Source organism: Clupea harengus, unplaced genomic scaffold (genome assembly GCF_900700415.2).
Source record: "Clupea harengus unplaced genomic scaffold, Ch_v2.0.2, whole genome shotgun sequence".
Classification (NCBI taxonomy): domain Eukaryota; kingdom Metazoa; phylum Chordata; class Actinopteri; order Clupeiformes; family Clupeidae; genus Clupea; species Clupea harengus.
In genome coordinates this window covers 1-23,350 of record NW_024880473.1, presented here as the reverse complement: position 1 = coordinate 23,350, position 23,350 = coordinate 1, and the positions used below count along the sequence as shown (strand labels likewise).

Sequence of the window (23,350 nt, the reverse complement as noted above, 5' to 3'; positions counted from 1 at the left end):
CCCATCGCTCAGTACAGCTTTACTAATCAGGCCTCGGCACAGGAGGCTGCCCACTGTCCACCCTACAGCACAGTTCCACAGAGCCCCAGTTTTTCACCGCATGTTGATTAGATCTGAGTTCCACCTCGGGGGGGGGGGAAGTCCCACACGTCATTGTCAGGGACCAGTGTGTGCCAGGGACCAGTGTGTGCCAGGGAAACTGCGCCAAGGATCGGGCCCCGAGCGGTTCTGACTGACAGGACGGTCCCTCTGACCCAGCCCCGTGTCCTCTTCGGTCCACAGAGGATGTTTCACAGGCTGCCCACTGGACCAGCTGTCCTAAGCCTGGGGCTTTAGGCTTCCACAGGCAGGCTGCATGGCAGGCATATTAATAGATGGAGGGGGAAAAAAGGGAGAGGAGAGCAGAGAAGAGAAGAGAGGGCCATGGTAGCACAGACCCTGTCCTCGTGTCCTCTTCTTCAGCACTTAACGCAGATCAGCCTGCCCTGTTCTCATCTTTAGCACACACACACACACACACACACACACACATATATACACATATACACACACTGAGTGATAACAAGGAAGCTTGAGTGGAACATTAGCTGCTGTCAGTGCGGATGGCGTCTCGTGGAAAATGGATGTGTGGGCTGTTTATCCCAAAGCTACCCAATCAGAATCTCCTATTTTTCTAGCACTGGGGAATGTAATGCAAAGCAGTCAATGAGAGGGGGGGTAGAGGGGGGTAGAGGGGCCGGGGAGGCTAGCCAAAGATTTACAGGACGCAGTCCCTCTTTCTCATTCAAGCATGTCATCCAGTTATTGCTGGGTGTGGAAACAAGGTTGCTGAAAGTATTTAATTTTTTTTGTCTAGATCCAAGTGCCCTTACAACAGTCGACACTGCACAACAAATTTGAATCAGAAGATGAAATGCCTCTGTTTTGCAATGCACCTGTCTGGGCCCAAGTCAGTCAGCCATGGTTCAAGTCAGAAATGAGCTGATCTGTTTGATTAAAAGAAGACCGCACTTCTATGTGATGCATGTGAGTCAGTCAGAGTGAAGACACAGGTTTGGGTTTCATGGAAAGCAAGGGTCAGAACCGCTCTAGGATGTCTTTTTTACACATGGCTTTGGGTGGACAAATGCCCTCTACCTAAAGATACCTGTGCAATTGTTGTTCAAATGACATACGGAACTGATGGTATTTAAACATATTTTATGTACTTGATATCATAATATGCAACAATAAGTTATAACTCTTGTTTTTTTTCTTCAGTTTGGCACATAAGTAACAATGAGAACATCTTGCTACAGGTTATTTTTCTCACGTGAAACCATACCTAATATGTAAAGTGTGCTCCAAAGCCAGGATAAGATATTTTGCAGTGTGTGTATGTGTTTGTGTGCATGTTGAAGGGGAAAGGGCTTTGGATGTTTCTATCAGGGACTGCACACGTTTTTCTCTTTTGTTTTCATTTCTATATTGTCTGTTTTTGTTTTTTTTTCTTTTATCATGATTACGAGTGACTCAAGTTTGCACATTCAGTAGAAAACTGTCACGCTCCTAGATGGAGTGAGGGAATGAGTGTTTTGAAAAAGCGTGTCGGCCTGAGGGGGGGGGAAAAGTGAAAGGAGCTGGACCCTGTATTTTGTAATGTCAGTCCAGCAGCACATGGAATGTATGTGTGTCCGGGCGATTTGCGGTGGAGTGACCGGCGGCGGCCCTTTTAGCCCGAAAGGATCCCTCCCTCCCTCCCTCACTCAAGCAGCTGCCCAGCCTCCTCCTTTTGAACCAGTGTGTACAGAACCACTACACTCAGAGAGCTCCAGATCAATACAGATCAAGAGTGACCACTGCCTTAAACCAACCTGCTCCATTTAAGCCAACTCCCTAGCCGCCACCACCACCACCCCACCCCCCCAACCCTGCATCTTACAAGCATAACCACAGAGATTGGTCATGTGGTCAAGAGACCAGTGGTAAACAGCCTGTCAGACTGCAGTCCAGCACCACCCACACACACACACACACACACACACACACACACACATATGCTGCATCAGCGGTGTGTGTCTCAGATTGATGAGCCAACCTAGGGAAAGACCCTCTGTCTCATCCGCAGTAATGGCAGCCAGGAATCAATGGCACTAAAACAGAGGGGATTTTGCCCGTGTGTGATTGCAGCATTTCCATCGGGTATTCAGGATCGTTTTAGTTTCCTTGCAGACACTTAGAGAAAATACATTTACAATGAAGTCTTTTATTGCCCCTTGAAGTCTATTTTATATTTAATCTAAATGACGTACCATTTTGGCTGAAACATGCTTCTTCTATGAGTAGAGCAATAGGAACGTTTCCAGATTACTAAAACATGGTATGAAAAGTTAAAGTTTTGTTAATAGTCGTTTGGGATTTTCTAAAAAAAATAATATATACGCATAGCTCATTTCTGTGGTTTGGTTGATGAGCTCCATAGAGTAGCACACCACTCTTCTAAATGGTCCCATTTAACATCTGCTTGACTGCTTTCCACTCACAGCGCCACATTCATCTGCAAACGAAAACCAAAAGCATTTTGGAGAAACAAAAGTGCACGTACATATTACTACCTTTATGATTGCTGCAGCTCCATTTCTCATGTCATCTCCATTACATCCTCACACACACACACACACACACACACACACACACAGTGCTCAGTGGCAGTTCTACTGTGGAGGTGGGATCCTCGAAACAGCCGGGGTTTTTTTTTTTTCTCTGAGGGGCTCTGGCCGCACAGTCCGGGGTGCTGCGGACCGTATTTTATATACTGAGGAATACACATGGACTGCACTGGAGGCTGTCCTTGTGTCAGAGGGAGAATGATCAACTCTATTTGAACTCTATTCTAGTAAATGCCATAGAAAATGTTCTCTTAATTTAATCTAGTCAGTGAGAGCCCAGCGCACTAATGTTGTGTGTTTACACACCGGCATGGTAGTGTTCTGCCTCTCCAGGAAAAAGCTTTACACCTCCCAGCCAGCGGAGCTGAATAATGACCACAGTGTAAAACAAAATGGCCACAATTGCATTGTGCACATTTGGGAAGAGGTCCTTTGTGTTCCTTTGATAGGTGCTGTTTTGGCTTTGTGTTTTTATTTTTCTGTTCCTGGTTCTAACTGTCAGTGTGCTGAACCACTTAATGAGCAACAGGGAGGGAATTTCCTTAGTTATATAAAGTCCATCTACACATTTGAACATGTATGCGTAGTGCTGCCAACAGTGGGTATATCTGTTTTATCAGTATATTTTAATTGCCACTGAACATACAAAGGAGCTTTCATGGCTTTCTATATGTGTATATCTCGTGGCTCATGGTCAAACATTGTCGATCAAGTTAACCAACATTAAATAAACGGTGAATATATGTTTTTATACACTCTGTGACTTTGTCTGGCATCTCTCTTGTTTAAATCTAATTTCATTCCCTGTTTCTGTTTTTTAAAGAATAACCATCCAGCTATTCTATCTAATCTAATTGATCTAATCTAGGACAGAATAGTGTAAAGTACTATTATGCAGTGATTTCACAGTACACAATTTAGCTGTTTAAAAGATAATTTCCAGAAGTATTTTTGATATTTGATGTTTTCTCAACAAAATTTAAACAGCTCTGGTTTGCACTCCCCCTTCCCTTTAACACAAATAACGTTTGCATACATACTGAACTAAGAGGCTTTGTTGAACCTTAAAATGACTGAATATAACTGAATAATAAAGTACCCACTGGACCCATTCGTACGTTATCACCACTACATCACAGCACGGCATGAAAAGTTCAGAATTAGACCTTTCACTAAATCCCCTGGATCATAATGAAAGTGCTGAAATGTAGGTTGTTTGAGGAGAACACGTTGAACATGCAAAAACACAAGTTTCATGCTGAGGTCAACTGAACACAATGCACTCTTGGAAATGTCAGCACAACCCAAGCACGTCAACAACGAAGACTGGGTCTTCAAAGGAGAGCAGTGGCTGTGCATAGTCATTCAGAGGTTCCACCACAAGGGGGAGACATTGTGTTTCAGTAGGTGTAGCTGCCCCCCCCAACAGGGAGAACACTCTGTTCTGGTGATTTCAGGGAAATGGAGGCTCCAAATTGGAAGGCCTAAATTCCCACTGCATTTACAGAATATATCAGTGTGTTGGACGGTGTTGAGAGCTGAGGACAGACCTTTTGTTTACTGTTAATGAGTGTATTTGGATGCTGACAGCCATCCAGAGCAATGCTGCTGACTTAATAGTAGCATTTTGCCAAGTGAGGCTGCTTTAATTGTGTAATTGCAGTAAGCACTTCTGTGTCCAAAAAGCAGAGGATATTTACTTTATCCTAATTATTAAGAGTAGATTTTGCCCATTTATTCTTGTCCAAGTTCATTTGGTAAATTCTGAGAAAAACTGACTAAGCTGTACCTCTGTGTGATTTATTTTACCTTTAGTGTTATTGCCACTACACATATGCCATTATAATTTAGAGTTAGTCAAAGTAGAAACACAAAATAAAGTAGAAGAGAAATAACCCATTCCATAGTTTAAGAACATGTATGTGGTGAAGACGAATATTTCTGTCATCATGATAACTATTTTTAATAGCGAGCTTAATACATATATCCCATATATAGGTGTGGGGGGGACACATCATCCAGTGAAATAACTGGTTTCATAATTCCAACCAAACCATGAGAGTTCCTGCATGGTTGCATAACAATGTTGTGCAATGCCCTGGTAAGAGATCAATATTTCAGAAGGTTGAGAACGTGAACGTTTTGCCATTTGGCCATAATGTCTCTAAAATGTGTCATGGGAGCAATCAGTTATGACAGCCAGTGACACACAATATTTCATCCTTAGACACTTTGTTCATCTTTCATTGCTCCCACACTAAGACAACATATCCATAAACAACATATCCAATAAATATTACATTTAATGCATTTGCACGATCCTCAAAAATGTGATGTACATTACATTATGAGTTCATCTGTACCTTCTGAACAGACTGAAGCAGAGTGGACACATCTGTTTAAAAGACAAATAACCTTCTGTATGGGTAGTCTGATTGTAATCAAGATACAGATAGTAATTGCTATATTAATTGAACCTGGTTAGAAATATAAATGTTTACAATTTAACATCAACATCTGGTTCTCTAAAACCTCAGTGTGGATTTGTTATTATATATTGTTCTATCAGTGAACGTTAAAACTGAGACTAAAAGGATCTTTAAATGAAACGTTATCCTTGGAGATGACACCCTTCTTGTCCACGGTAGGCACACCACACTCAAGAAGGTTTTGCATGTCCAGGCCCAGTGGCCCATGGTTTCATAATCCGTCCATGAGAGAATGGGAGTACTTGGAACATAGGACAGTTTGAAAAAACTGCACTGCGAAACAAGCCACGTTTGAAAACTTAATAACTAGCCTACTGTATGGTGGTTTGCAGGACTGCTAGGGATCCAGCCAGTTGTAGTTTTGAGTTAATAACTCAGTCGTGTGTTTTTTTTATAAACTAATTTTCTTTCTATTTTAGATCACTCAGATGGCAGCTAGCAAATGGCGGAGATCTAACATCCACGCATTTTAAACACATTTAGAAAGAAAGAATACATGTCGATCAGATAAATACTGACGTAAAATGTGCACCAAACAGACCTTGGTATGCTCTCGTTAAAAAAAATTGCCAAACGGCCAAACAATACTTATTTCCGAAAGACTGACTCCCCTGGTCCCTGTTGTGTCAAACTCCCTCAAAAGTATTGCTGTAGGCCTATTGATTTCAAAGTCTTTTATGAATACTTATTAGAGCCCGTGTCTCTGTCATACTGTTCCTCAGGTAGGCTATCTATGTCTTTAAACGCCTTAAGAAGCTGAATGACCTTTCCGCGCAGTCGAGACAGGCAGCCTCAATATCATTTGAATCACATTGTGAATGTTAGGTCACTCTCTCTCTGGATCGTGTACAGATCAGAAGCAGTTCCCTGCACCATTGTTGGGTTTCCCCTCTCCTGTTCCAGCTCCAGCTCTGTCCAAACTCAGCATCAATATGTTAACTAAAGTTAGGCTCCATGACCTTTTTAGGTTTTTTTGGAAGTTTTTGTTTTTTTTGCACTAAAAGATAGATAGATAGATAGATAGATAGATAGATGGATACTTTATTAATCCCGAAGGAAATTTAGGAAAAAAAGTTCATAATGCTCTATGCATTAAAAAGTTCAATGTAAATTGGTTTCTTTTTAAAAACTAATTTTAAACATTTTAACTTTATTTTAACGTACTTTCACATGATCACATTTCGCTTTCGACAGTTCTGCTTCAAGTTCACTTTTGCCATCAACACACTAATCAAAACAGAACTGCTAGCCTGCCCTGTGTCACTGCTAGGGTACGCTACACACTGTGCATATTTTGCGTACAGGTGGCGGCGCCACTGAGTCGAATTGTAATCATAAGGTAAACGCACACACAATTCATGTTATAACAAAGCAAACGCATCAAAACAGCGATTTTACAAATTCGCCAATAGACGCGTTTGGCTCTGTGATACGTCTCCCATACAAAGACAGAAGAATTGAAAACCTGACCAGACTTACAATATTCTGAGAACAGCCCTGGCTAACAGGCAATTATGGTTGAGAACCTTTGACCACCGCTTACTTTTTGTAGGACATTCTCATCCAAGGGAGGAGCCAAGTTGCACGCAACAAATGTGAATATAATGTTTCCATTGCATAAGGAAAACAAGGTATGAGGAAAGCCTTTGTATTGAGCGCTCCGGCGTATTCTGGTCAACTGCAAGAAGTTGCATTGCAGGGGTGGGACTTCTGCAGTCGGGAGGAGCGCTCCAAGAGAGATGCTCTTAGCAGCGGTCTCAACAGGACCTCGCATCGCATGCAGCGCAAATGGATGTAGCAGGTTGTACACACATTTGAGACGCCTGGTGCACGAAACAACAAATGAACTGATCACTGCACAGGCATTCCCTATCGATTTTGTTCTCTGACAGAGGAATTCACAGGACGCGTAGCCCATCATTCCCGCGAACAGAAGTGTCTGTGCCGTTTCATGGAGAGCGGCGAGTGATCTGAAGAAGGGAGACTGGTGGAGTTTTCCCCCTTTCTCACTGCACCAAAAGAAAACTCCTTTTAGGTAAGAGTAACCTGTTTTGAGTGACCACTAACCAGCCTGTTTCTCTCTCAACAATGGAGTGTTTTTTCTCCGCGAAGGAACCCTAGGGACCTATGAAGTGTTTGTCGTGTTATTCGGGCAGTAGCCTACAGTTCTGGCACCGTGTTTGTATTCTCTCCATTTGGCGTTCACGGTGGATTGGGAGGATTTCGCCTTTAATGAGATTAATGTATGCATAGAGCATTATTCCTTCGTAGATGTTTTAATATATGTTTTATGTATTATGGAATATCATGTGCTTACACCCATCGCATCTGTAACAATCGACAATAAATTGATCAGCACTGCCATACAGAACTGAAGCTGGTTCTTAGAATGGGATTGAAGTAATAACTGTTGAAGTTAATGGACGCAGTAGGTACATATCAGAATGGGCCATTGTATTAATCAACTCATTACTCTCTTTTGTTTTTTTGTTGTATTTCCGAAGTAGGCTACAAATAGGCCGAAGTTAGATTCACTTGTAGACTAGACTTGGATTTTTCAGTTTAGATTTATTAATTAGCCTCGTGCAACACGATCTTTTAAGCGCCACCCTCAGAGTAAGTAACTCATCAAATGTGAAGTTACACCCTGTCTAAGCGACATGGGGAGAGAAACTCTAATAGCACCATATGTCCAGTGAAATATCCTTCCCCATGACAACCACCTGATATTTGTTGGCTCATGTGATACACACGTCCACAATTTTTTAATCGTCGGTCAAGACTGAGGTACGGAGCAGGAGCAGTACACCTACACATACAAATATGTTTTGTTGTTTACCTCATACTAGTTTTTAAAATGATGTGCACTGTCAGATTACTAACAACCCCATAGATGTAGGCTATACTCACATCACTGGAGAGAACATAGTCCAATATAATTTACTTGAATTTCCCTGTCTTCCCTACTTACAAACTACCAAACAGATTATGATGCACATTTATATCGGTTTAAATCTGATGATCCAGTTTTAACATTAATACCAAGAGCTCCTCAGCATCTCAACTCTGTGTATCTTTAGTCAAATCAGCAACATATCAGAGATGTCTCGTCAGCTGTGAGTCTACTGTGGGACAGGGTAACCCAGAGACTAAGCTTCCTTGGTTTTCTGTATGGCTGCTCCCCTATTCACTACCATGCTACCAGCCCGACAGTAGCTGTCTCAAAGTCCTTTCCAGCCAGTAGTTTGTTGTGGCCTGCAGGAATACTCCCTTCAGTCCATTAATTTCATGTCCACACACACTACCTAGAGCCAAGCACCAAGACTGGGTACTTCTGTCTAAGAAAGCCACGGGACTAGGTGTCCTCAGTTACATCCCCCCAGGCAACAGTGCACTTACATGGATTGAACGACTAAGAAATCATAGTGAGATAAATCAGCACAAGAACAAATCCAGAGGCTGGTTTTCAGTTCCATAGCAAGTAGCAACCGTGTGAAAAAAAAGAGGTGGGAAAAAAACCAGAGGCCATGTTGGGGATGAGATGATGTTGTTTTCCTGTGTGATTGATCAGCCTGGTGATTCAGAATGGAGTGGGAGGCCCCAGCTTAAAGATTCCATCCTGTCTCTGTAACTCACTCCGGCTGTGCTCTGAGTGCCTCCACTCGCCTCTCTCTCCTCCATTTGGCTCTCCCCTCCCTCTCTCCCTCACCTGCTTGCCACGGTGTTGCGGCAGCAAAGGCGCTCAAGCTTTAGTTAAGCACCAGCAGGAAGGAGCTGTCAGAACAGGGCTGGCACCGGCCTCGGCTGGCACAGATGGACCCCCGGCAGGGTGCCACTGCGCCGGTCCTAAGCGCTTCACGGAGGACCGCTATGTGGCGACGATGCAGTTAATTTTATTATGACTCATTGCGCGAGATTAAAAGCAAAGTTGATTTATTAGTGCTTGCTGAGCCGTGCTCCTTCGCAGGGAGAAGCTGACAGTGCACACTTGGCCCTCGCACTCCCGCTCTCTCTCCCCTCTCGCAGCGGTGCAATGCCCATTATTATTGATCACTGGTGCTTTAGCATGAGCGACCAATAAAGCCAAGTACACATTTTCATTTTTTCTCGGCAGAGGCGGCATGCTGGGCTATTCCCGTTTCTTCTGATCCCCTGCTGTCTCTCCCTGCCTCTACTTTCTCTTGTTGAATTCTCTTTCCCACCTTTCTCCCCCTCTCTGTTTCTCAGTCTGTCAGTCTGTCAGTATCTCTCTCTCTCTCTCTCTCTCCCCCTCTCTCTCTCTCCCCCTCTCTCTCTCTCTCTCTCTCTCTCTCTCTTTCTCAATACACCACGGCCATATTACCTTTCCAATGATCAATGATGCCACATTTCAGCTTTTGAGGAATCAGAGATCGTTCTGTTGCCTTTGAACAGCTGTTGTTTTTCGGTGGGTGAACTGTGGCTCGCTCCCCTCCCCAGACTGCACACAGGAGCCGGCCTCCACAAACACTGTGTGCAGTCTGGCTGAGATCTGTCTTCTCCACTCTGTCTCCCGCGTGCCCCACAGCCTCTGCCTTGGCTTGGGTGTCATCTCTCTGCCGGGTCCACTCAGCCTCTGTTTACATGCTGCGAATGGCATAATGGTTACAGCTAAGGACAGCACTCAATGCCCGTGCCTTCTCTCCATGTGGTCTGACAAAACACATTCTATGGCTCATCGAGACAGATTGATTTTCAAATTATTTTATTCATGGTCTATTAATTACTCAATAAAAATGACTCACTGGACTTTATAATGAATGTATCCAGATGTAAGCGATAACTAAATGCGTAGGGGTTCTCTGGTTGGGTGAGAGCACTTCCAGTCAGATGCAATAATGAAGAGTTGTTTATTGATGCAACAGCTCAGTGACTGGAAATATCTGCAGTGTCAGCCAATCATTAGCGAGTAGCACAGCCAAGCAATCGCAGATGCATGCTAACAATACCTTTTTAACAGTTTACCGGACAGCCGGAAGCTCTGCTTACTGAGGCTTCACTGCAACATCTTTCATCTTTCTCAGCAAACTGAATTCTCATAAAGATCATCAGCAACACAGACTCAGCCAAGAGTTGGAAATATAATTATTTTGCAAAGCCCTTGACCGAGCCATATTAAAATATGGTGTGAGCCATTTGAACAGCAAGCACATAAACAACTCCCTCTGGAACATGTGGCATGGTGCAGTGGGTTTCTGGGTAATCATTAACCACTGCTAAATACTGTGAGAAAAGAGAGGGTTTGAGAGGAAACAGGAGAGAGAGGGGTCTGGCTGCGACAAGGGTTGAAGATGGCAGCTCTCTCTCCTGGTGTTGTATTTTTGGCCTCATCAAGGGATTGGCTGACAAAGGGGTGTGGTGGGAGAAAGGAAAGAAGAAAGATGGGGATGGTGGGATGGATGTGTTTGGGTGGGGGTGGGGGGGGGGGGGGGGGGGGCTTCCAGTGAGGTGTGTGCTGTCAAGTGTAAGCTTGTCTCCTTGGCACCAGGGCTTTACTAATGGCCACTCGACTGCTGTCACACACACCTTCCACACTGCACCAGCCGATTTAATCTGGCCACCTCGCATTTACTCGAGCGCTTACTCGGCACAGACTGTGTTTTGTTTTCTCTCCCAGCCTTCTCCATGTCATTAGTGTAATTCTGCCGTTTTCTCCTGGAGCGCCTGCACCAGCGTGAAGATGCGGGGAGCTTCAGCAGCGGGGGGACTGGGTGGGGGTATGACTCATACTCAATACTCTCTCTCTCTCTCTCTCTCTCTCTCTCTCTCTCTCTCTATTTCTCGCTCTCTTGCTTATCCGTCTGCTCTTAGTCAGAAGGAGACATTACAGATTTAGAAGCGGCATGTTATGAAAGCTTCTGCCAAGTCTTCCCCGGCGCAGGCTGGCTGTGTTGGTTCTATTTCCCTCTGTTTTCTCCCGCTGGAACATTTCTTTGTACTTTTTCATGGTGGGGAACAATTAAACATAAAAAGCATTTTGCCCTACATTTACATAATACGGGTAAGTATTCAGACTCATGGAGATGGTTAGGAAAACCTGCCATTTCGTTCCATTCCACAGAGAATGCATAAAGGATGCGTTGCTGGGGAACTAGGTGGATATGTGGTAATTAAACGTGAGGTAGAACGTGAGAGCTCTAGTTCCATCTGTGAGAGGTCAACATTAGGGTGACGTCTCATGTCTCCTTTTGGTTCCCAGGCAGGCGGCTGCACCATGTCCTCAGCCCAGGGCCGGGACGTATCTGACTACCATGTAAGCGGTAAGTGATGAGAGCTTCTGTCCTGTATGCCAGACACCCTGTTTAATTCTGCAAGCTCTTTGTACCAAACAGGCGACCTGATAAGGCTACCCTCACATTACTCCTTAGTGCTTTAACAAGGCAGTGAGCCCCTTTTCCAGTGATTTGGTGCTCTCTCCCATAATTACTGACTAAACAAATGCGGTGGGATGACATTTAAGTCCTCTATTATTACTTGCTGTGATGTTACTAAGATGGGAGGGATGAGATGACAAGTCTTCCGTTACAAACAAATGTGTTGCATTATTTATGGAATGTTCTCAGTAGAAGCCACACATTTGCATTTTTTTGTCTAGTACAGTTCACTCCAAACTAAAACCCTATTCCCTATGAGGAGGGTTTCAGTAAGATCAGAATGGATAGATAGATAGATAGATGGATACTTTATTAATCCTGAGGGAAATTAAGGCCTCTATGTACCGATTATTGACCGCCGAGGGAGTGAATGCTAGAAGTCTGTTATTTCCCGTGGGGAATATTGAGTTTTTTTGTAAGGGTATGTTTCGATTTGATTTAAATAAAAAAAAATGTACTACATTCCTTTTACTCTCATGTTATTATTGCTGAGGTCTTCTAGAATATAATCATACATGCCACTTTTGCCTCAATGTTTTTAGTTAGGGGAAATATACAAAAACATCAAGGCATGTCAGATTACCTAAAACAGGCCTTAGTGTTAGATCCAGCTCTTGTTCTGCCCTCTTTGTTTCCAGTGGTGCGTAACCCCCCTGGCTGGGAGGTGGGGATCTATGTGACCGGCTTCCTGGTGTTACTGGGGGTGGTGGCTCTCAACCTGTGGAAGCTGTGGAAGTCCGGCTCCTTTCCTGCCCCATCGCCCTACCCCAACTTTGACTACCGCTTCCTGCAGGAGAAATATGGAACGTCCGTCCCCGAGGTCCGGCAAAAGGTAACAGTCAAAACATTCACTGTACAGCATGCATCTCAACAGCAATCAAATCAATTAGTGAGAAGTATATGAAAAGGAAGTTGCACCTTATGTGTGTCTGTGTGTGTGTGTGTGTGTGTGTGTGTGTGTGTGTGTGTGTGTGTGTGTGTGTGTGTGTGTGTGTGTATGGGCTTTTGTGCGTGCCTTTTTTCTGCCACTGCTGCATGGCACCGGCGTTGCTTTTGCAGAGGGCAGTGGCTAACAACAGGAGGGAATCGGCGTCGCTGTCGATGAGCCGCAAGCCCAGCCTGCAGCTGGGGGACACGCCGGACGGCTTCCGGGACGGCCTGCGGGACCTGGGCACGCTGGAGCTGATGGGCCGCGACCTGGACCCCGCGCAGCTGCACCGCTCCATCTCCACCGACTCGCTCTGCTCCGTCTCCTCCATCGGCAACAACTTCGGCCACGACTACACCGTGGGCCAGCTGGAGGTGACGCTGGAGTTCAACGGGCGCGCCGGGGCCCTCAACATCTACCTGCATCAGGGCAAGGACCTGATGGAGAAGGAGGAGGAGAACTTCCCCGGCTGCTTCATCCGCATCACGCTGCTGCCCGAGGAGCTGAACGTGGGCGTTTCCAAGGTGAGGAGGAGAAACAACCAACCCATCCGCAGGGGGGGGGGGAGAAAGCTTTGAGATTCTTCTCGGTTCTTTTCTTTCGGCTTCTGTCTAGTTCTTCCCCTCTCTGTTTCATCTTCTCTGTCATTATTTCGTACTGATTTCATTCTCTCTGCGTGCCTCATGCTCTCTCTTTGCCTCCTTATTTATGGCCCCTCTCTCTCTCTCTCTCTCTCTCTCTCTCTCTCGCTCTCTCTCTCTCTCTCTCTCTCTCTCGCTCTCTCTCTCTCTCACTCTCTCTCTCTCTCTCTCTCTCTCGCTCTCTCTCTCTCTCTCTCTCTCGCTCTCTCTCTCTCTCTCTCTCTCTCTCTCGCTCTCTCTCTCTCTCTCTCTCTCTCTCTCTCTCGCTCTCTCTCTGTCCCTCTCTCTCTGCATCCCACTGTGCAGTTCCACACTGCATTATTCAACACAATGCCACATCAGACAGGCCGCCTGTCACACACTTCATGATAATAACCAGGAACTGGGGCTGTATCAATGTTGTACAAGCAGTATAATAATGGTGCAGGGGCTACTGGAAAGGCCTTTTCTCTCTCCCTCAAGTCGGGGGATGCTAGGGAGGCAGGGGAAACTGCTGAGATCAGCTACCCCCTCCTCTCTCCTCCCCCCCCCCCCCCCCCACACACACACACACACACTCCCACACACCACCCCCAAAGCACAGCACAGTCCACAGGGGAAGGAACTGTTCCACCCGCCTTCACGCGCCATCCAGTCTGTTCACTTTCGAAATTCGCACACATCACCCCCGAACCTAACTCAGTGTAATTATACACTCCCAGTGCCCTGTTGCAATTGATTGGCAACGGCTCCGAGCAGAGCCTTGCCCAATGTTGTATGAGAGGGTGGAGGAACAGCTGGAAATTAAGCCAGACAGAAATGAATCAGTGTTTCGTGCATATGAGAGGTAGGGCATGGTCCAGCAATATATCATTCAGTAAATTAGATTAAATCGAGCTCATAACCAGAAGTACAAAAGCTTCCATTAAGATGCCATTTAGAGTGCAGTGGTATGGATCTATCTTTGTTCAAGCATGTTTATGACTGTGACAGTGGACATAGATCGATATAGAGATTTAGCATAGGTTGATCAAGGGTGCCAAAAGAGTCCCTTTGGAAACTTCTTTTCTTGAATGTTTACAAAATGTAAAAAAAACCATCTGATAATGTTTGAGATGCTTTAATTAATTAGAATCAATCATTTTAAAGTAAGATCTGGGTGGAGGAGTGATGTATGTTGCAGGTACTTAAACCAATGTAGATTTCCCTCTTTTACAGAAATAATAATAATAATAATAATACACTTTTCATTGTTTGAATTGTAGCTGGTCCCACATCAACTGCTTTAGAGGTAGACTGTATTAACATTCATATGATGCAAGTGTTACTGTATATGCGGTAATACTGTACGTCATATCATAGACACCATATGGTCTGGAAGGGTTTATCTACTGTCTGCAGTAGCACATTCCTACTGGCATGTTGCTGCCATGCTCACTCCAGAATCTTCTCTATCCCAGGTCAAGGCTAATGCGTACACAGTCATGTTTGACGACCACTACTCCATACCGCTGGAGGCCGCTTGTCTGGAGGAGTACAGCCTGCGCTTCTCAGCCTTTGGCATCGATGCCGAGGAGAGGAACCTCAGTGCTGGGGTGGCCGAGCTGAAGCTGTGTGACCTGGACCTCTCCATCAGGCCTTTCAACGCCTGGCTCTACCTGCAGGACCCCAACAAGGTGGCCGGCGTGACCATAAGCTCCACCGCATGATAGGGAACATCTTGTCACATTGCAGTATGTTGATGTCGTGTTTGCATAGTTTGCGTACTTCGTAAACAAACTTCATGTGCCTGTGAGGTGAACCGATCTACATAATATCACAACAGGTGATACGCTGCCATCATTTTAACCAGACTACCTATAGGTCAAAAGAAAAGCCATGACCGTAGCAAAGACAATGTTTATTACAAGGCATACAGTGGTTTACTTTTCTATAACTGTAAATATAACGAGTTGGAATGTTGTTTCTGTGGAGCACGCCTCCCCTGTGTGAGCTCATTATCAAATATTTACAGTATTAATGGGGTGCTCTTGAAATGCTCTGAAATTCCCTGGGGAAGTGCGCTAATTAATTGACTTCCATTGCCCACGGAGATGCATCATTTCGAGGTGCTTGGTATAAAATTGTTTGGAAACTCAAACATGTATGTGATTGAGCAGTTTATTGGTTGACTTTAAATTTGAAAAAAAAGGTTAACATATCACTGGGAGAGTAGATGATAAAGGTAGCATGGTCAGTGTTGCATTAAATACATAAATGATAATGTATCAAGACAGCGTCATTAATGCTAAAGTCTGCTTTCTTTTTTTATTTACGAATCAATAACCATGACCATTTGCCTATAGATATTTTGGACTTTATCTAAAAAAAATCTAATGATTTCAAAACAACTACACAACAATCTGTGCATAACATACAACAGTAACACAGACAGGCAGACAACAGGCAAAATATCATCTGTGGCCAACACTCCATGGGCTTTAAACATATCGGTACCAACTATTGGACAAACTAGTTGCCAATTTATTTGTCAGTCATATCTCAAACAGTATTACTGAAATAGCACTAGTGTTGCATACGCCTGGGTTCTACTCCTTACTGTTTTGTGTCCTTATTTTCTGCAGGCCATTGACGCAGTCGGGGAAATTTTGCTCTCTCTCAGCTACTTGCCCACAGCTGAGCGGCTCACAATCGTCGTGGCAAAAGCAAAGAATCTGGTCTGGACCAATGGCAAGACCTCAGCTGGTGATTTGAGTGTTTGAGTGTTAAATGTGTCATAATGCTGCCAAACCAATAAATGCTGTGTGATCATTTGACTGAATTAAACTGCATATAGGGTGGTGATCATGTGTTCTTACATTTGTACTGGAGGAGGTGAAGAGCGATAACTTGCTTCATTCCTAATAAGCATCTTTAACATTTGTCAGTTTGATTTGGTGTTGACTTTATTGTACATTTCCCCTGCCGTTTTAGACAGTGAACAAAAAAGGACTACAAGTGATGTCCATCTCTTAAAATGTTAGTTAGTTAATAGTTAATAACACAGCTGGACTTTGTTAGACCTCATGAGATGTGATGATAGCCATCAAATGGCACAGACTGCAAAATACTATCACTTTAACAGAATATCACTTGTCAACATGTGTTGTCAGCATCATATTGAATGAATTGACTTACTTTCTCTGTAACATGAAACTGACATGTCATTTCTTTGAATAGACCCCTTTGTGAAGGTATACCTCCTTCAAGATGGCAGGAAGATCAGCAAAAAGAAAACATCAATGAAGAGAGACGACACAAACCCAATTTTCAACGAAGCCATGATATTCTCTGTGCCTGCCGTTGTGTTGCAGGTAACAAACATTAGGGACATTTAATCTAGTATTGACAGATACTTGAAGTGATGGAATGACAGACAGTTGAATTTCTAATTCATATTTAGTCTTGTGAAAAACAATAAGTCTGGTATTAATCTGGTATTATTAGCTGTTTGGTGACCACATTTCCTCACAGTTTATCCTGCTAGCGATCATTTACACTCCAATTGGCAGGTTCTGAGGTGGCCTGAATGGAACAGAATTAAAAAATGCAAAATCAAACATTCATTGCGGAATGATTTAAAATATATATATATATATATTTTTAATCATTCTGCAATGAATGTTTGATTTTGCATTTTTTTTATTCTGTTCCATTCATATCATTCCATTTCCATTTTTTATTTCTGTTCCATTTAATCATATATATATATGAACATATTTCACCATTTTAGACAATGCACCTCATCAGTTTACATGTGACATGCTGTCAGTTTTACATAGGGGTGTAAACATTACTAGTGTAGTATGTGAATCAAACTGAAATCTAAATTGCTTTCTGTGAACTTCTGCCCTTGCAGGATCTCTCTCTGAGGATCACTGTGGCAGAGAACACCGATGACGGCCGAGGTGAAAACGTGGGCCACGTGATCATCGGCCCCGAGGCCAGTGGCATGGGCATCACCCACTGGAACCAGATGCTGGCCACCCTGAGGAAACCTGTGTCCATGTGGCACCCCATTCGGAGGACCTAAGCCACACCACAGACCCCGACACAAACCACCAATCTGCATGGTGCCCAATCAGTCTGACAGACATGTTGGCTACAGAATGACTTTAGTGAGGGAATTTAAAAGGAAAACATTTTGTTTCTCAAGAGGCTCTGTTGCCTTTTGCACAAGCAGACATTTTTTGTGGGCTGAGGGGTGGTTCGGCGTTAACTGAACCAGCTGAGGCCCCCAGAGGGAAAGAAGCAGGTAGTAGTAGTAGGTCACACATCTTGTGCTTTTAGAAAAAAATAAGTAATCCAGGTTCTGTAAATCCAGGTACATTTATTTGTAATTGTTGTGACAGGGTGGCCAACTAAGTAGGTGTAAAAATGGCAGTAGTGAATATTGCAGTGAAATATTTGTACGTAGTAAATGTGAAACTAACTGCAGTAGCTGCTACATCACATTGAAACAAATATCTGTTATCTGATTGGGTTTAAAATGGCCAGTACAGTGTAATGTAGATACTTTCGGTATTTATAACACATTCCATCATGTTCTCCTTCTTCTTCTACTTTTATTTATTGATTTATTTATTTATTGCTTTGAGTATATATTCCTGAAATGCATTTGAATATGTTGGTGTTAACAACATAGATGGAGTTTATAATGTGTGCTGTGTGACAGCCATATGTAGCTATGAGTTCATACGATTGTAGCACTTATGATCACATGATGGTGACATAGGCTAATTCATAATTTTATCTTTGACTGTGCAGAAGGCATTGGTTCCTGTGACTGCTTGATAAACTTTGATGAAGCCCTAGCTAAATAGAAAAGGTGAAACTGAAACAGGACATGAGCGTCAGGATGGCCAACCATAAGTCACACACGTCATGTTCTTCTACAGCATATCTTTACAGTGTTAGTTAATAAACTGTTCACTGTTTATTTGTGTGACAAAAGGTATTTTTTTTTCACAGTAGTTAGGCAATAATTATTTCTTTACACTAATGAATGTAAACTAATATTTAGCTGTTGCATTTTACTGATACAATCGGCCCTTATTAACAAAAGACTGGCCTTATAATTCTGTGTTTCATGTGACATCTTATCCCAAATATATGGTAGGCCTACATTATTACTAATCCTTTCATTTGTGGACTACGTGCATCTAATCTAAACAACATCGTTGATTTAGGCTATCAGGTTCCTATGGAGGTTGGGTTGGGGTGTTTCTTGTATGCTGCACTTGCCATTGATGAATCCTTCAGTTAGGCCTACTTTTGTTTTCACAAAGGCCAACCATCGATGTGCTTTGCTAAATTTATCCACGTGCCAAATCCGTTATTATGAAGCAATATTTTCATTTACAGTATTCTCATGTTTTGTGAGATTGAAATATGAAAACATTTTAAACTGCATGACAATGTTTACACCTTGTATGCCACCCAGAATATGAAACATTGTGTTGAAATAATTGTTTAAATAAAAAATGCCCAACAACTTTGGGTTTGTTTCACAAGGCGTTGTTGGCTATTTGTTATCTAACAGTGGGAGATGTTTTCCTGGTGGACTTTATGAGTTTGCATTTTTTCCACGCCTGTTGGAAGTGGGTCAAGTCCATGACGTATTCGAGCAGCCAATGAGAGTCGGGAGAAAGAGGAGGTGGTCAGTGCTAAAGTACAGCGACGCTGAAAACATAGAAGACGCGGAGGTCTTCCGGCTGTGTAGTTGTTGTTGTCGAACTTTGCATATCGTAACAAGAAGATGGCAGATAATAGGGAGAAAGCAACCGATCAAATGAAATTCTGGAAGCAGAGTCGGGGGACTCAGGTTTGTACTTTAACAAAAACGTACAGTTCAGTACAGCCAGCTAACATAGCTAGATAGCTAGCGCCGCCCTGATAAACATTGAGAGAGAGAAATGGGGTAAAGGTTATTTCAGGTCGCAGGAAAGCCAGGCATTTTAATTTTACGGACGAAATTGGAGCTTGTGTGTGTGTGTGTGTGTGTGTGTGTGTGTTTTTTAATGTATATGTGTTTGTTCGACACACTTCCTACATGTTAGCTGAAGTTGAAAGCTTAGCAGGCTGTCGTTAGTTAAGCTTTTGCTCTCAGTGTTAAAGTTAGCCAACAGATTAACGTTAACGTTAGTATTCTGACCCTGCATGCATATTGCATACAGCCACGCATGCATGATGCCTATAGAATCTATTTTTATGTAACTAGTTGTTTGTCATCAGTACGATTGGGTTCATTTTAGCATTATAGCCTTGTAAGCTTAGCTAGGCACCTAACATTAGTTATTTTCATAATTGGCTTAAAAGCTTCGTTTAGTCGACATACTGTGTAGATATCATGATTGTTTTGGAAATGTGCAGTTACTACAACAGATCTGACACATTGATCTGTCTGAACTGATTTTTGAACTTTATCCCTTGCCAGAGGTAATTTAGCAGTGAGGTTGAAGGCCATGTAGAGAGGCCGCCTTCATAAAAGTATTTTCATTGTGACCGATGTAACTGCTGGCATAATGAGCTAATGCTAAAGTTAACTCATTTACAAAAGTTGTTTTACTTTATCTTATGTTAAATTCCGTATATCCCGCTTGTATGACCTACATGAATTAAGAAAATGAATCTGGGAAGAAAAAGTCTGATGATGTTTGTATACGTCGATTAACGCTTGGCATCACAGCTTTGGGTAACATTTTCTGGCTTGTCCATATCTTTCTCAGAAACCAGATGTGCTGACCACAGGGGCAGGTGTGCCGATTGGGGACAAGCTGAATGAGATGACAGCTGGCCAGCGTGGGCCTCTGTTGGTCCAAGATGTGGTGTTCACCGATGAAATGGCTCACTTTGACCGGGAGCGCATTCCGGAGAGAGTGGTGCATGCTAAAGGCGCTGGTAAGTGTCGTCTGAGCAAGACAGCGGCTACACGAAGCCCCTTGGCCCTATGAAAGTGTAGCAAAATAAAACATTTGGCCGCCTGTTGGTTAAGAGCCCTGAAATCTGATCTTAGTATTTAGTTCAGTCATGTGATGCCCAGGGATGGATTAACGAACGGGCCTACCGGGCCCAGGCCCAGGGGCCCATGAGCTCAGGGGGCCCATGAGCTCAAGGAAGGGAAATCGTCAGTAGCAATCTATAACACAATTATATGCTTATCGTACATACACTATAGAAACTATTAAAAAGCCGATTCAATTAAATTAATAATTTCTTATTTAATTTGTTATTTTTGTCATATACAGATACGCAATGATGATTGCTGGGTAATATGTATCTTGTTCGCCAATGTCAAGTCTCTATTTGATCATGTGACGAGACGATACGATATAGCTAGTTTAGGCGCAAAATCTGAACGTTAAATTTTGGAATCCCTGCCGGACGAATTTTTTAGGTCTCAAAAAGAGGACATGTCCGGGTAAAAGAGGACGTCTGGTCACCCTATTTTAGGCATTGATATCCCTTCATACCTCCCTGCTATAATACAGTATTAGCTTGAAAGCGATAGTCTGTTTTTAGGTCAGTCACATTGTTTATTTTTAAAGTTCACTACAATCTATTTCTTTTATGAAATCTGATCCAAGAACTGCTCCTCTCTCCACAGGAGCATTTGGCTACTTTGAGGTGACCCATGACATCAGTCGTTTCTGCAAGGCCAAGGTGTTTGAGCATGTGGGCAAGACCACACCAATAGCCATCCGCTTCTCCACTGTAGGTAAGGGTGCAGTTTCTGTGGAGCGATAGGTTCCCCTCAGTATGAAAACCCTTGACTCTATTTTTTGTGCATCGTCATCATGACTGCCCTAATGTGTGAATCCTCCTTGTGTATATTTATCTGGCACGTGACAATGACGCATGTCAGTCCCTGTAGAAATATGCTCTTGCCTGTGCTAACACAGTTTTTTTTTCGTTTTTTTCTAACCTTGTCAAAGCAGACATTAATAGCTGCCTCTTCTTCTGAAGTTTGTTCCGCAGTGCCACTAGGTATTGCCCGCAAGTAGCTGCAAATAAAACTGTGTGTTCAAATGAAGGAAGTAAATGGGCATGAAGTGAGAGTGACCGCTTTAAAAGTGTCTAGAAGAAACCCCCTTCAGAGGACTTCTCAGCTGTCGTTAAGCTGTTCTCTGTTATTCAAAGTCAGTTTATTATTGAGTGTCGAGAGAGAGAGCATTGTGGTTTTCTTTTTTCCAGGAATAGTGACCTGTGTGTAAACACATTGGCTGCCTGGTAGGAGAATTGTTTGGTGCCAACAAACGCTGTTGTAACAGAAGGCATGATGGTCGCACTGGCTCTCTCGGGATCCTAGCCAACTTTTCATTTCATAAGAGCCCTTGGGAATTCATGTGGTGGAGTGTGTTGACCACGACCTTAACATGTTACTCTTTCTGCAACGGAAAGTCTTAGCACACCCACCCGGGTGACCCATTACCACCTTACAAAATCAGTCCCGCTCAGTCGATGAGTGTCTTGTAATGTTTAACTGATGTATGGAACTGTCTGCCGGCCTGACCGTGATGTAATTTCCTCTTTGTTTGCTCTGTCTGTTTGCTTGAGTTTCATGTCCTCCAGCATGTGTATCTGTGTGTTTGAGAGTGCAATAAGCATATTCAGCTAGTTTTTAAACTAGCAGCTTGTGCGATTTCAACCGTGATTTTTTTTTTATAAGGGCTTGCATTCATGTCGATCACATTCAAACCAAACCACTTGCCTTTGCCACTCGGATGTTGAAGTCATTTGAATCAAGATGCTAGTCATACATTTGGGTGGTTGTATATGCAGAGAAAGGTTTTTTTGTTGTCTTTGTAGAACCATACGAAATGATCAAAATGATAACAATTGTTGTTTGAACATCGCAATTTGACATTTTTGGGGTTTATTTACTCCTCTTCATTGAGACATTAGACATTCCTACGCTCTTTTGCCCGTGGAGCAGCCAAACAGACTCCGACCCTTGTTTCAAAGCAGGTTGTTGACACGGTTGTCTGAACTCAAGCTGATGCACGTGTCCAATCCACGTTTTATCTCAGAGAGGCCGATAGACAATAGGATGGCAATGAGGGGGAGAGTAAGAGAAGGAAGGAGAGATGCCCGTGTCTTTGCCTCCTTGTGTTCATCTGAAATGTGTCTGGGTTTTAGCGGGGGAATCTGGATCTGCAGACACGGTGAGAGACCCGCGGGGCTTCGCCGTCAAGTTCTACACGGACGAGGGGAACTGGGATTTGACTGGAAACAACACACCCATCTTTTTCATCAGGGATGCTCTTCTGGTCAGTGAGACAAATGCCTGTTTGGGCTTGTTTTTTTGTTGTTGTTGTTGTTGTTGTTTTTTTGTTAAGTAAGTAAGCCTGGTTTGAATTCACACCATGTTCTCTCCTGTGCGTCTGCAGTTCCCCTCCTTTATCCACTCCCAGAAGCGCAACCCCCAGACCCACCTGAAAGACGCAGACATGGTGTGGGACTTCTGGAGCCTGCGGCCCGAGTCCCTGCATCAGGTGCGGTGCTGCTCTAGAGTCAGACTGTGCTGTGGTGAATGAAGGAGTGTGCCCAGATGTGGCGTATGTGGTAGACCAGGAAATCTAACCAGATGAAAAGCGATGTTTGTCCTACATTTTAAAAACAAGTATTCTGTGGGGATTTCAGATTGTTTTGTAAAAACCAAGAGAGCAGGGATTTTAATGATTCCGGATTATTGATTCCGGATTATTGTTATTAATGGTATTATTATTTTGAATCCATCAATCCCTCTGGAAAGGTGTCATTCCTGTTCAGTGACCGGGGTCTTCCTGATGGCTACCGACACATGAATGGCTACGGCTCCCACACTTTTAAACTGGTCAACACTGAAGGCCACCCAGTCTACTGCAAGTTCCATTTCAAGGTAACCGCACTAATGTTTTGGCACGATAACAAAGAGCTCATAGTCTCTCTGGCTGTAAGTAACACAAGTGATTTTGTTCTTTTAGACGGACCAGGGCATCAAAAACATGAAGCCAGAGGACGCTGATCGCATTGCAGCCACTGATCCTGACTATGCCATCCGAGACCTCTACAATGCTATCTCCGAAGGGAACTTCCCTTCCTGGACCACCTTCATCCAGGTCATGACCTTTGAACAGGCAGAGAAGTTCCCCTTCAACCCGTTTGACCTGACCAAGGTACGCTCTCCAACTTCATTAGTCATCGTTACATAAGCACTTCTAGTGGGATATATATATATGCTATACCACCGTTT

At 43.5% G+C, this 23,350-nt stretch overlaps 2 protein-coding genes across 2 annotated transcripts; both read left to right on the top strand.

Moving 5' to 3' along the window:
* Positions 1-6,862: 6,862 nt before the first annotated feature.
* On the top strand, positions 6,863-18,629 carry syt12 (synaptotagmin XII). Its single transcript, XM_042707055.1, has 8 exons — positions 6,863-7,172; positions 11,355-11,415; positions 12,168-12,361; positions 12,589-12,981; positions 14,538-14,753; positions 15,702-15,822; positions 16,297-16,430; positions 16,976-18,629. The coding sequence occupies exons 2-8, from the start codon at positions 11,370-11,372 to the stop codon at positions 17,147-17,149; spliced, it is 1,278 nt and encodes a 425-aa protein (XP_042562989.1). The 5' UTR covers positions 6,863-7,172; positions 11,355-11,369; the 3' UTR covers positions 17,150-18,629.
* Positions 18,630-18,768: 139 nt separating this feature from the next.
* LOC122132228 (catalase-like) lies at positions 18,769-23,344 on the top strand. Its single transcript, XM_042707056.1, has 7 exons — positions 18,769-18,940; positions 19,845-20,016; positions 20,723-20,833; positions 22,255-22,385; positions 22,506-22,610; positions 22,871-22,996; positions 23,082-23,344. Exons 1-7 carry the CDS (start codon positions 18,875-18,877, stop codon positions 23,307-23,309), a joined length of 939 nt encoding a protein of 312 aa, XP_042562990.1. The 5' UTR covers positions 18,769-18,874; the 3' UTR covers positions 23,310-23,344.
* The last annotated feature ends 6 nt before the right edge of the window (positions 23,345-23,350 follow it).

Excerpts from the sequence above, each read along its gene's own strand:
- LOC122132228 (XM_042707056.1), top strand. The coding sequence starts at position 18,875 with ATGGCAGATAATAGGGAGAAAGCAACCGATCAAATGAAATTCTGGAAG. Across the intron at positions 20,834-22,254 it reads CATCCGCTTCTCCACTGTAG|CGGGGGAATCTGGATCTGCA; the intron begins GTAAGGGTGCAG and ends TCTGGGTTTTAG. Across the intron at positions 22,997-23,081 it reads ACTGCAAGTTCCATTTCAAG|ACGGACCAGGGCATCAAAAA; the intron begins GTAACCGCACTA and ends TTGTTCTTTTAG.
- syt12 (XM_042707055.1), top strand. The coding sequence starts at position 11,370 with ATGTCCTCAGCCCAGGGCCGGGACGTATCTGACTACCATGTAAGCG. Across the intron at positions 14,754-15,701 it reads ACCTGCAGGACCCCAACAAG|GCCATTGACGCAGTCGGGGA; the intron begins GTGGCCGGCGTG and ends TATTTTCTGCAG. Across the intron at positions 15,823-16,296 it reads CAATGGCAAGACCTCAGCTG|ACCCCTTTGTGAAGGTATAC; the intron begins GTGATTTGAGTG and ends TTCTTTGAATAG.